This window comes from Tyto alba, unplaced genomic scaffold (assembly GCF_018691265.1).
Source record: "Tyto alba isolate M040663 unplaced genomic scaffold, T.alba_DEE_v4.0 Super-Scaffold_6, whole genome shotgun sequence".
In the NCBI taxonomy this organism is placed as follows: Eukaryota; Metazoa; Chordata; class Aves; order Strigiformes; family Tytonidae; genus Tyto; species Tyto alba.
The window spans coordinates 2,988,394-3,002,157 of NW_024881327.1; the positions used below are offsets into that span (position 1 = coordinate 2,988,394).

Here is a 13,764-nt window from a genome sequence, read left to right on the forward strand (position 1 = left end):
TCTTTAAAGCAACTTAAAATGAAACTTTTTTCTTTTTTTTTTTTTTTTTAATCCAGAGCATCACTGAGTGAACTCTGTGATGATCCAGATGATTATGTTCTACTGGCATTTCAACAACTGGGTGAAATCTATGAAGAGAAACTGAAGTGTGTTAGCTGAAGAAAAAAGAAGGATAAAAGCAAAGAAAAAAAGCAGCAGTACATAATACTCTTACCACATAGATCAGCTGGCTTTTAAGTTAGCAAGCGACTAGGTCTGAGTTATAGACCTAGTCTTTAGTAATATCCAGTATCAGTAATACAAAGTTTACTTAAGAAAATTAACCTTTACATATTGATGTTTTATCAGCTCCAATGTCAACTAAATAATTGTTGCTAACAGATTACAAAACTAGGTAATTGCACATACCTTTCAATTGCACTTTTTTTTTTTTTTTTCCCCCAGACAGTGATATATATGTTAAGAGCTCTCAGAAATATACTGAGCAATGTCACAGTTCTGACAGCTGGTGAGATTAGCCCCTCAGTAGGACAGCACTGGAAACTTTCAGTCTGTTTGTGAAGGATGTTCAGCAATTATTTTGGGAATTATCATAAAATAAGTTGTTCTGATTTTCCAAGGTTTCTATTAAGTAATGAAGCAGTACCTTCATGAACCATTATAAAAAGCTTTTTAAACCAGTCTGCAGTTCTAGTTTACAAAATTTTTAGTATAATAGGGTTTTGTATCAGTACAATGAAGTTTGGAACATTTTATTAATCCACCATATGTAGAATTGCTTCATTTTTCACCTCTTCTATCCTTGAATCGGAAAGATCTGGGACAGCTCCACCATACTTGTCAAAAAGTCCCTTGCAGTACAAATTAATCAAGTTTCATAAAATAAATTTCCTAACTATTTTCTTGGCTGTTGTTTTTTTTTTTTTTTTTTTTTTTTTTTTTTTGTTTGTTTTTTTTTTTTTTTTGGCTGGGATGAACAAAGTTTTCAGCAGTATTTTCATACTATTCTGGAAAATTCTTAAGTTTAACACTACATTTTAGTCTACTTGTAGTCTGAAAAAAATATATACACACATATTAATGTTTAGATAATGTAGGAAAATTAAGCTTTTATAATGGTCCCTATTGCCACACATGATTTTATAATGATGACCAAGATGTTGATGTAAGGCATTCTCTACTGATAATAAGCAAAGTGTGCATTAAGGACATTTCCAAATCCCATTTCTTCTGGTGTTCATCAGATGATCACTGATGAAGTGTTTGACTTGAAATCTCTTTAGGCAGCATTAAACTACATGTAGCACGTTGCTAGGAGATACTGGGGGGAAAGCCTGTATGTAGTAAGGTACTGCTGCTGAGCTACCATCAACTGACTTAAGCTTTTTTCCTCCCAGTTTTTCAACATAGGAAACAAAAACAGAACACAGTGGTAGAACAGACTGCTTTAACTCTACCTGGAAAATAAAATTTACTCAAATTATTCTTTACTCTCTGGCAAGTCATGCCATATGTAAGTCAGTCTTGCACAACTGTTCCTCAACTAGGGTAGAAGCGACCTTATTTAGTCCTTTCCATGTTCATGTTTCTCAATATAAATGGAGTAATCTTTCCAGCCAAGACACAGTTAATTGACCAAGGAATAAAGTGAGAAATTGGTCCTGTTGTGTTCTCAGTTACTTCACCAGTAAATCTGAAATCCTGGGTGAAAACCAAACTTACTAGGTCTGTCATAGGGTACTACTTGTATATGCTGAAGACTGTAATGCCTCAAAGCGTTAGTAAAAGCAGTCAGCATTTCACTTTTAATGACGCGTATAAAAAGTACCTCACTCCTGTTATGGCTTTTAGTAAAGAGCCAATAGCGACAGATGACCAAGTGATTAAGTCAAAATGACCAAGGAATTAACTTGTGAAAACTGGTAATTCTACTGATTTACTATCTGGGGTGGACTGTAATTTTACTGTGACATATTGTAAGTAAAAACATCCTGCTTACTATTCATCTCCCCTGTAAAACCTTAATGCTGAGCTATAATGCACATAGACAACAACTTCCCATGCGTCAAAAGCAGTCCTAGGGCTGTATTGAACCCACACAGCAACAATTTCTGCTTTCAAAAGCAGTCTATCACAGTCTGGTTATTCACTTTTTGAGCCTATAATGGTGTCTTTTCACTAAAAGACGAAGTTAAACTTTAAAGCAGATCAAGCTCTCATGAAACTAATAGATATGAACAGAAGATGCATTGAAAATAGGCAATTTAAAGAAACTCAGTAAGGTTTCTTAATAACCTTAACTTACTAAGATTTTTTTTTTTATGTCACTGTAACAGAAAAACAATTTCTACAACCTTCTGGCAACAAGGTCTGTAGGTGCCTTATCTGTCTAAAATGGTTCCCTTTCTCTTGCTTTCACTGTAGTGAGATCAACCACCATCCATGACACTCTACCACCATCATCACAGTCAGCCTCTGTCTTTCAGTAATTTAACTTAGTACCTATTTAACACTTCTCCCATGCATGCTGAAGAACATGACAAGAATCTCTAGATAAAAGCAGGACAATTTTTAGGAGAAAACCGAAATACAGTAGGATTTAACAGATGAACATAAAGAACTGTAACAATAAAGAGAATTTTCACCACATTCTTTACTGATCTTCCCTTCGCGTTTGCATTTATAATAAGTTTTATAAATTATAGAAACTTTTTCAGCACATTTAATAGAGGAATGAACTGCCACAGAAAAACTAAGGCCAAGAATTTAACGCAACTCAAAATCAGATCAAGATTTTTTAAACCAAGAATAGTATTTCTAAGTATTTTGTCACAGTAAGTATATTGGTAAGCATTGCAGAAATTTAAATTTAAGTAATATTTCTCTTACAAAGTTACGAAGATAATTTGGATTTTTTTTTTTTTTTAAGATTGCTATCTAGTTGCCAGTGAAAAATTCTGAAGGCATATTAAACATTCTGCATTCTGATCTAGTACTTGCCAGTTGACATATCTACTTAATGCAGGATTCATTTATTATAATCTGGCACCAGCTCTTGCTGGAGAGTGAACACTAAATGAAATGGAGTTTTAATCTGAAGTAGTACTACTATCTGCATATTTTAATAGCTAAAGCACCATTATGTCTTGGATACTACGAAGTGGTTAATAAATTAGAAAATACGGTATTTTTATCCTCGCTTCGTATCCTGTTCCACAGACTAATTAGTGAGTTCTGGATCATTACTACTTACAGTGAGCAGCACTGTCTGCCTTTCTTCCTGTCGTTACACAAATGTTAAAAGGAGAATTCTTTGTTTTAAAAGCTAGATTCTCCTAAAGCTCTGTCCACCGATTCCCAAACTGTTGCCAAAACAAACTGAAAATCAGTTGTGACAGTGACTTTTCACAATGGCAGCGTTTCAGAAGTATAGCTGACACCCTTCTGCAAGGTACAAGAACACTGATGCGTTTCGAATTCAAAAACCTAAGAGAATTATTGACATTCCACTAGAAGTTGCACCTTCAGTATACATTAAATACATCACAGAAAACCAAAACAGCCAGAGGGAGATACACAAAGCAATTTTCAGTAATGCCCTTCAACATCCTTTATTTTCCCTGCCACGGCCTGCTGGCGAGGTGAACGCTACTGTCTGTGCTCTCTTACTGATTTAACCCTAGTGCAAGTGCTGCTGGACTGGAAAGGCAATATACTGCTTCCTGGGACACCTCGGACCCCCCCCCCCCCCCCCCCCCCCATACCCCAATGACACCTCTCGGAGGGTCTGCATTCTTGAAGACACAGCATACATGGCCTTTAACAAGACCTGTCATCTTTGGTTGTTTCTTCAGTTTGGGTTTGTACTATAGCGGTCACTTCAGCACATTGTACTTGCTGATAAGCAGTTATGTTTCTAACACAGAGATACCTCAATTGCCAAGAATCAGGGAGAGCAAGAGCTGTACAATCACAGGTATCCCCACTTTTTAATGCGTTAAGTGGCATTTATTCCAGCTTATTTAGGTATAGTTACCTCCCATTTTACTTTCTCTTCATGTCTCTGATTTTCTTCTAGTAGATATTTTGTCTTCAGCAACAGAAAAATACTCTGATGCACTGCTAGTATCTGTAGAGGTGGATGTTTGACTGAGCTCCTCAGTGTCAGAATCACTGTCACTTGGCATTCCTCCTGCCTCATTTACTGTAAGCACAGAACCTCCTAAAGACAGATCAGTGCCCGTGCCAGGAACGGAACAAGCTGCATTCTCAAACAGTCCAGGCTCAGGTTCATCTTCCCTCCTAGAACAGCGACAGTTGTTTGCAGCAACAGCTTCGCTTCCTTCATCTTTTACCTTTGTTTCTTGTTTTGTGGCTGTCGCGAGTTGAGTGGAAGAGGCAGTCTCGTATTTAACAGGAAGGACCACTGAACTACAAGAATTACTATCAGCAAGCATTTCTGCACTTTCCGTTTTCTTAGGTGAGTTCCTAGGAAAGAATGAACCTTCACGTTTTGGATGACTATGTCTAGAAGCAGGCTCCACACGCTCTGAAGATACAGGCTTCCCTAGATTTAGGGGTGTTTCATCCACAGATTTCATCTTCTCTTTTTCTGTTTTTTCAGTACCATTTCCAGACAAAAACACAGAGGAAGTCAGCGAATCGGAGGGATTTCTGACAGTACTTCCAAATGAAAATACTGGTGAAGGCAACTGAAGAGGGTTATTTTTGAAGGAAAATACACAGTTACTGAGGAGAAGGGGGGACTCTGAGACATCATTCACCCCAGCTGCAGCGCTGGTTTCTGAAATACCGCAAGCTATGGTTGTGATGGATTCTGTGGCATTAGCTTTTTGCTCCCGTGGGACAGAGGGTTCCTGTGTACCATATTCTGCAGCTTCCTTCGCAGAAAGTGTTTTTTCTCTCATGGGAGATGATGTATTTTTGTCAGATGGCTTCTCAGATTGGCTAAAAAATGAGGATAATGGTAAAACCTTAAAGGAATTGCTGACTCCCAATCCTGCAAAACAATCTCTTTCTGAATTGCCAAAGGGAAATGAAAAGTCTGGCTTCTCACTTTCTGATGAATCTACTTTAGGACTGGCTGAAGCATCACCAACGGTGGTTTTGATTACAGGACCATGTTTTCTAAATTTGCTTTCATCCTGGTTATCAGTTTTATCCACACGATCACATTTTCCTAGATAAAACTGAGGGAAAACATATTTCCTGTCTTTCTTTTTAAAGGAAAATGTAGTTGTATCTTTAATAAATCTGGGTAATGAGTTGTTACACGCACTAAAAGCAAAAGGTGAAGCAGAAAGTCTCTCTGCAGAAACATCTAGAAATTCTGAATTTGAAGAAGGAACAGCTACTGCTGCTGCTGGTTTTAAGGTGGATGGAGCACTAGAATTTGTGTCCATTTCACTGGAAACAATAACTGCCGATGCCTGCATTGGCAATTTTTCTTTAATAACTAAGTCTTTAATGTTTTCTGATAAGGCTGGAGTGGTTACTTCCTGGGAACCTCTCTCGTGAAGTAATTTTAAGTCACCATTCGTTTCAGAAAAGTTTGTACTTGTGGATGGGATGCTGTGATTACTGGTTCCAGAAAAGCTTCTCTCAAAGCCATCTGCTCTTTGCAGGGTTCCCATTTTTACTTTATCTGTGTTATTTGCTTTGGTAGGTGAAGATACAAAAGGAGTCCCTGAGGACCTATCCTTCAAAGCCTCAGCAGTTACAAACTTATACTTTTTATTTGCAGGTAAAGTGTGCGTCTTGGACTCATCAGTGAGCTTCTGACGTTCCATATAGTATTTGTAACGTAACTCCTACAATTACAGCAAAGAATCCTGTTAAGCAAAATGGCATTTGTGGATTCAGAGGTTACAGAACTCACATACAATCCTAAGACTGAAGAAAAGTTTTTGTATACTCTACAGCATTCATGATGTATTATTCCATTGCTGCTAGAAGGCAACAGAACACAAGTAATTCTGGAAAAAAGTTCTTCAAAAACAACTGAACGAGATACACATGGAACCCTGACAAAGTAGGTTTTGAAGTAGGAGACTAAGAAATTGTATTTAAAGTCACTGACAAAACCAGAAATAGCTAAAAATAGGAGTTTAGACATTAAGTGACAAATTCTCAAAATTATCATGGAAAAAAAAAATCATCTGAAACAAATTTAGGTGGTGGGGTGTTCTGTGTTTTTTTGTTTTTTTTCGTTTTTTTTTTTTACTAAATACAGTAACTATATAAATTGTATTCTCAATGGGAACAGAAAACAGATGTTCTCCAAAATAATACAGCAACGGAAAAATAATTCTATATTTAAAGGACGTAAGCAATTGGTATTCTCTGAACATACACTATGTGACTCCCTGCCAGCCATACTTCACTAACTGTAACTAGAGTCATTCTGTACAGAACAATACTCACTCAGCCACCCACACGGGACTGCTAGTAAGTGAAAAAAAATCTAGTTGTATAAGTAGGTCATATGAAATGAAACAAGAGAGATTGGATTCAGCTTCATGTCAAATTATCAGGAATTTAGGTAGTCTGAGAAGAGCAAATTCTATTATCTTCAGAAAACAGAACACAGGCAGATGACTTTCTCCTCAAATAGGCAACAGAGAAGCTTATTTGGATTAGAAAGCTACAGCGTGACTCAAAAAGCCACACTATAATCTAAAAATAAGTATTTGAAGTCTGTAGTAAGATTAAGTTCCAGCTTTCTGGAGAAAAAAAGAAAAAGAAGAATAAAATCCTGACAGCTTTAATAGCCTAGCCAGATTCACATTCTAGAATTGGAAGGGTAACTTTCTACTAAGAAAACTGAAAAGATTATAAAGGCTTATTTAGGAAGTTGTGTCATAACAAATAGTAACTTAGCCATACTTACAACAGGGGTTCAATCATACCTCATGACTCATGTTTTGGAATGCTGACATTTCTGATATTGACATTAAACGAGTAGAGATCCTGCTGCCATCTGCTAGTGCTTCCTCCTGTCCTGCTACAGGCTGAAAAAATGTTTTGTAGCAGACATTATAGTTCATTTTGAGAAGACAAAATAAACGAAATAGTAGAGTGTGGTAGCTGCATAGTCAAGAACTTACAAGAAAAGTGTTGGGTATATTCTTCTGGTCCTGCCATTCCTTTATGTTATTTTTAAACAGAGTATTTTTTGTTGAGCTCTCATTTCCTCCAGATGGTAGATCTATTAGAAAGAATACAAGAATACTGATGGAGAGCATATTAGGCATGGGAAATACTGAAAGGTTCCTGTGCATCTAAAGACAGATTCCAATTAAGAACAAAAGTATATTGCCCTAAGTGAGACCCTAGCACCGGTTGAAACTTCTGCCAAATAAAGCAAGAGGCCTGCATAGGAAGTTTCTAAATGCCTGAACATGTTTGCCCTAATACAAAACCTAGCGTTTTCTCCTATGAGGTAAAAGCATTTAATCAGAGCATAGTGAATGTTCCTATTACACTACAGCAAATGCCCACCTAATTCAGCAATGCACTTCTGACAGTGGCAATAGTGGTTGTATAGGAAAATCATAATGACACTTCACCCAGATTCCAAAAATACAGCACAGCGGCTTCCTAGAGAAAGGAAGTTCATAAAATGCATTTAAAAGCCCTTGATGAATTTATCATCCATTAATTTGCTCAGATGTTTTCTGAACAGTTGCATACTTTTGCCATGCAGGTTATTAGCAATCAGTTCCACAAGTTGCACATTCCTAGCATGAATTTGTGAATCTTGTCCTCTATTAAGTCCTTCTTCCCTACCTTTAACAATGCCTACAGTAACAGGCATTAACTTCAAAGCCAAGATTTCATTAACGACAGGTTTGATATCCAACTTCTTTTGAGTATAGTCCAGTGGTTTTTCATAGCTGGATGCTATATTCATCAGGTCAAGCTGAGTTTTCATTCTGGAAAAACAAACAAAAAAAACAAAACAAAAACAAAAAACCCAAAACAAACAAAAAAAATAACCCAAGCAAACTTAAACACTTTAAGGCTCACATACCAACAACTAAATTACACCTGCCTAATACAAAAAAATTTTTTTTGTAAAAGAAATCACTAAGAGGGAGAAAGAAATCTGAAAAAGTAAGTCTTCGATAAAATATCTTTTCCTAGATTTTTTTGCTTAAAACTCCTCAAGGATTCACTTGAATTAGGCTTCACACAAAATGCAAATCGCAAGTAGTGCCTGTTTCATCAAAAAAAGATTTAAAAATGCTCCACTTTTCTTAGTGTACTATACCTGAACCTACATTATACACTTTCTTCAGAGGGCATTGCTAATTTTAGTCTGAATCACATCATATTTTAAATAACTCCATTTCCAGTATTCTTAAACTCTGCATAAGAGTGTTAAGAAATGTAATTAAGAATCTTTAGAAAGAAATATACAAGGTATTGCACACTGCAAATGCAAAAATTAAGAGACTGCAAAATCTCCACACATGCTCTTAGACTTAATTTCTGTAAAAGCTCCAGGCATGCCTCTGTTCCTCAATTTAAGTATCTGAAAATATCCAGTCACCATGTATTAATGTATTCCTATACTCAGGGAGCCAATTCAAAAGATTATCTCTAATTCCAGATAGTACATCACAAATTCTTGACACGTCCTAAAATTCAGAATACAAAGCATCCAAAAAAGCTGAAAGTATATTTGCTGAGGTTTTAATCTTAAATTTACACTAGAGAACTAATAAAGCATGAAAAAAAATATATATATACCTTGTATTCAAGCCACAGGCCACCTATAAATAAAAGAAGAATTTGTAAGATATGAGTAATTTTTCCTCCAACTCTCAAAAGGAGATTATTGCTTTATCAAAATATTGCAGAGATGGAACTCCCTGTCTTCATTGCACAGAACTATAGGAAATAAACCTGTTAACATTCAAAAAAGAGATGAGCATATAAATGCAAAAAAAAAAAAAAAAAAAAGAAAAAAATGATGCCTGGGACAATTATTTATCTTGTAATATTTTGTGTTAAAAACTCCTTCAGAACCAGATGAAGGCATTCAAATCATGACTGATGACCCACATCATGGTTCCCTAATCCATTTCAGATATTTGTACACATTCAAATGAAAGAGTATTTTGTATTTCTTGGTAAGGGAAGCCTCTGCTACCTCCTGTCACCATGCTACTGGACCAAGATTAAGAAAAGCTGTCTTTTAGTTTTAAATCAGTCAGATAATGGCAGTATGAAGTGCACTGCACTGTAGTCAAGTGACACTTCCTAAGAAATGGGTAATGAAAAGTAAATAAATGAATGTAGACCAGCTGCTTCCCTATAAAAACACCTGGTGATCTCATGGTACTGAATCTTAAAACACCATCAAAACCCCACCTCAATGAGATGAGTTGTGTATTGTTATGGAGCACAGGTAGGAAGGTGCTAAGTTTAAAGCATACTAATCACTGGAGTCAGAATATTTCTTCTGAAAGTAGAAGTCACTTCTACTTCGGGTAAAGTAAAATTTTCCTTAATGAGTTGTTACCAGAAACTTAGTCAAACTTAAAGTACTTCCTTAGCTTCTTATTTATCTGAAGGCAGCAAAAAGACCCCATTGCAGAAAACAGCAATATGCTGTGGTTTCTTACGACAGCATAAGCCTTGAAGTTAAAGAAAACAAAAAATTCAGTAGTTATTTAAGTACTTTGGCCAAAATCTACCATCTGCTTAAACTCTGTATAACTGCAGCCACAGCATTTGACATAAATGAAACAAGAAGCTCAGTTTAGGTAACAGTGAAGATTAAGGTTGTGATGTGGGTTCCTCTAGTGTTTAAATCAGAAACTGTTTTTCTCCGCAGTTCCCTTAAACATGACGAGGAAGACTTTCAGGGTCTTGTATACAGCCACGTATATAATACCTAGCACAGTGTACGTCAGAAGTACCTAAACTAGGTTTGAATAGGCTGATTTATCTCCATTGCACACCTCGGTGCAAAGTTTACATCAGGTTTTAAAATCAGCATAGTCGCCTTAGCTCAGGTACCTCAACACAGGACTCTACTGTGCAGCACAAACAAGTTAGTGGTTCTGGCTCCAATCTTAACCCAGAAAAGCATTTTTCATGTCTTAAAAAATGCAATGTGTTTTAAAAGTGCTTAATACACAAAGTGTTTAAAAAAACAAAACAAAACCAAAGACACGTGAGAATTTTGAAGGCAGTACTACTAAGTAACTCCCTAACCAACACCAAGGCAGCTTAGTTTCACAGCTGGTAGCATAACATAACTGTTACAGCAACAGCTATACAGTTAATTCCATTAGTTTTCAGTGAAGAAAACAAGTGTCTACTGAATTCACTAAATATCGGTGATAAACTACAAAGAAAGCTTTTCAAACTTTTCTAAAGTGAAAAGCACTATTAAATAATTTTAGTCTGAGCTTTTTGTTTGTTGAATTTGTTTTTCCTGATCCAGTCGTTACCATAATCTATAATACAGCTGGCTCTATATGACATTTAAGGTTCATTATACAACTGGTATCAAATAATAACAAAAAGGCCATCACCTCCAGGAAACGCTGAGGATCACACTCATGGACAAGCTTTTCACAATCCTTCAAAAAATTCTCAATGGTCTTCTTGTGAGTTTCCTTCATTTTCTTCCAAATCTGAAACTCCTTCTCTTTTTTACTTCTTTGATTTTCAACATCTTCTAGCAATTGCTGTTTCTTCATTTCCAGAGTTTTGACAATTTCTCCAAATTCCCGTGCAATTATTTCTGCATCAGTGTTCAGCACCATCTAGAAGCACAAGAACATGAAAAGAGATAGATGAAGCAGCAATGTCTACATGGAGTCACTTCCCTAAACTCAGCGCACATCTGTGTCACAAGCAGCACCAGTATGCTCCATGTTGTGATTAACCTACCATGAGAAAAGAAACAAAAACACATGCACACGCAGGTATACATATATAAACAAATAATCCAGCGTCTGTAACTCACATCCATATCTTTCGGTTGACTTGAGATTTCATTCATCAGCTTCTCATTTATTATTCTCATTTTTTTCAGACTGCTGAAGAAAGTTAACTGCAAGACAATTGAAACACTTATTACAACTTTATCCACTCCATAAAATAAATACATTCCAGTGGTTGCCTAGAATCACATCAGGAGCTGTTCTGTGTAACATTAAACAAAGGTTGTGATTCAAAATATCACTTAACATTTTATGGTTTCTATTTGTTGCTATTCCTCTCTCTCAAAGTAATGTTTTTAGACTCACCTATATAGCGTATTGCTAGAATGGCTATAGTGTTACCTTATAATTAAAACATTGTTTACCTCAACCTTGTTAACCTCTCCCCTCACACACACATCTATCACAATTAAGTTTTAATGCTGTTATTCCAGTTTGACAAGCAACTCTGATTTTTTTTTTTTAATGCCTTACTGATAAAACAGAAAGCTGTACATATTTCTGTTTGGTTTTAAACTAGGATTATGACTGATTTCCCTCCTTCACTAAAGTATCATGTAAGATTTACCTAGAAAGTCTAGTGCAAAGACCGTTTTTCCTCAGTTTCCTGAGTGACACACAATTGGTTGTGATAAGTAATAGAAGAATTTTGCTTTCGCTAAAAGTAATTAAACAATTACTTCTTAGGCTAAAGCTATTATTAGTACAATGATCCAAATTTTAAGAAAAGTAAAAGACTTTACTACTGGGAAAAGAAAAGGGGGGAATTGATCTGAGGAAACACCAACCCAACAGCCCCCCCACTTGGGATGCTCACCAGATGGTCCATATCAAAGGGTGGTAACTCCTTTGCAATGGAATGAAAGAACAGAATGGGCCATCCCTGGTATCCCTTGTCCTTGAGATAAGAGAGGAACTGAAACCACTGAGCCATAAAAGACAAAGGAGCTGCAAATTGGCCCAGACTTGAAGGACAAGGTGTACCTGACCACAGGACTGAAGAAAGAAGAAGATTGTAGAAGACAGGAGGCATGCCAAAGGTGTTGAAACCGGCAGCTGTGTGGATAAAAGGGGGTTTCAAACTTAAACAATTTGGTGAGCCTGGACGGAGCTGCGACTCCTCGGCCACCCCAGCACTGCATTTGCTCTCTTACCTTAATAAAGATTCATTAGTCCATATTTGGATGTGATTGGCCTTAATCTCCCTATAACATTGGTGATGGGAGAGGCAGCAGGGTGATCAGTGAAAAAGCAACTTTCATCTGTAGAAGTCAGCGCTGTACTTAAAAATTCTATACCTTTACTCTTCATAACTGCCCTGCAGTTGCTTCAGTTACCACAGCAGAACTGCTGTTTGATGTGCCAGCCTGCACCCAATTTGCATTGGGACGAAAAGCTCATTTTACCCAAACAGTAGCTATTTTGCAAAAAATCACAACTACTACCACTACAACTAGCTAACAAACCATTAGGCCAGGCAGTGGCTTTCCTCATGCAAAGAGAAATGCACTTTGGTTTTACATTTAATGAATTGTTACTTATCTAAACCATCTATTTCTAAATATGCAACTATCTCTGACCCAAATTACCTATGCCAGCTCAGAGAGACTATAAACAAAATACCTGTGGGTGGTGTTTTGTTTTGTTTTTTGGGGGGGTATGTATGAATTTTTTTTTGTTGTTAGTAGGACTAGCATCTTCCTGAACTTGGAAAATCTGGATCCAGACATGCAATAAACTCTTAGCATCTGTAGGTTTTACCAAATACTGCAAGTCTCTCAATTAAAAGAAACAAACAAACCCTAAACCAAACCGACAACTCTTCAGGTGCTTTGGTAAGCTGGGTTCAGATCTGTTGATGCTGTAATACCGCCCGGTCCCCTGTACGTGGCGGCCGAAGCCCGAGGGCAGCGGGGGAAGGCACGCAAACAACAACTGCCCCCTGCTTCAAAGCAGCAGGCTCCCCCCGCCGCCTCTCGCCTCCCCACCACGCTTCCCAGTCCAAGCAAGCCGGGCGCGGCGGGAGGGACGGCCCGACCTCCCTCCCGGCCCCGCGAGGAAGCGCCGCGCTTACTTTTTCCTCCTGGTACACCGTGTCTATGAGGTTGACGGAGTGGAAGATGCCTTGGTGCTCCTCCGAGACGCACTGCCCGCACCCCGCCTGGCGGCACATCCGGCAGTAGAGCTGCACCAGCCGGCTCGGGTGCTTCTGGCAGGTTCCCCCGAGCGGCAGCGGGGAGAGCAGGCCCGGCCCCGGCTCTGCCTCCCCCGCCTTGGCCGTGCCCGACCGGTAGAGCTTAACCACCTCGGCCAGGGTGGTGTTGACGGGCAGCGAGGCGGCCCCGCCGCGGGGCAGCGGGCACAGCTTCCTGCACAGCGGGCACGACACCCGGGCGCCGCCCGCGCCGCCGCCGCCGCCGGGCCCCGGCCCCCCCCGGGAGAGGCGGGCCTGCCCCTGGCCCCGCTGCTGCTGCAGGCGGGCGGCCTCGGCCGAGGCCAGGCACTCCAGCACGCAGTCCCGGCAGAAGTTGTGCGAGCAGAGGGGCAGCGTCACCGGCTCCTCGAAGAGGGACAGGCACACGGCGCACGTCAGGCTGGCCTCCATCGGCGACAAGCGAGCGGGCGGGCGGCCGAGGCCGCCGCTCCTGCTGCCCCCGGAGCGGCTCGCAGCTGAGCCGGCTGAGCACCCCCGGCTCGTCCCGCTGCCGAGAGGCTGCGAACCGCGGCGAGGCCCCCTCACCACCAGCAGCTCCGACCTCCAGCTTCCCGCGGAGGAGAA

The 13,764-nt window shown here is 39.1% G+C and overlaps 2 protein-coding genes across 4 annotated transcripts in view; one reads left to right on the plus strand and one right to left on the minus strand.

The window, feature by feature from the left end:
• Positions 1-900, plus strand: part of DDX60 (DExD/H-box helicase 60) — a 48,240-nt gene extending 47,340 nt beyond the window's left edge. For all 3 annotated transcript variants that reach the window (XM_032983965.2, XM_042808416.1, XM_042808417.1), the window contains one exon: positions 57-900. In XM_032983965.2, the coding sequence (XP_032839856.2) occupies positions 57-159 (103 nt within the window). In that variant the 3' untranslated portion in view covers positions 160-900. The remainder of the gene's footprint in view (positions 1-56) is intronic.
• On the minus strand, positions 439-13,764 carry LOC104361827. Its single transcript, XM_032983968.2, has 8 exons — positions 13,060-13,764; positions 11,009-11,095; positions 10,572-10,805; positions 8,776-8,798; positions 7,810-7,955; positions 7,128-7,228; positions 6,930-7,031; positions 439-5,831 (listed from the first exon to the last, which is right to left on the minus strand). Exons 1-8 carry the CDS (start codon positions 13,588-13,590, stop codon positions 4,056-4,058), a joined length of 3,000 nt encoding a protein of 999 aa, XP_032839859.2. The 5' UTR covers positions 13,591-13,764; the 3' UTR covers positions 439-4,055.

Excerpts from the sequence above, each read along its gene's own strand:
- LOC104361827 (XM_032983968.2), bottom strand. The coding sequence starts at position 13,590 with ATGGAGGCCAGCCTGACGTGCGCCGTGTGCCTGTCCCTCTTCGAGGAG. Across the intron at positions 8,799-10,571 it reads ATCCTCAGCGTTTCCTGGAG|GTGGCCTGTGGCTTGAATAC; the intron begins GTGATGGCCTTT and ends TTTTATTTATAG. Across the intron at positions 7,032-7,127 it reads ATATACCCAACACTTTTCTT|CCTGTAGCAGGACAGGAGGA; the intron begins GTAAGTTCTTGA and ends ACATTTTTTCAG.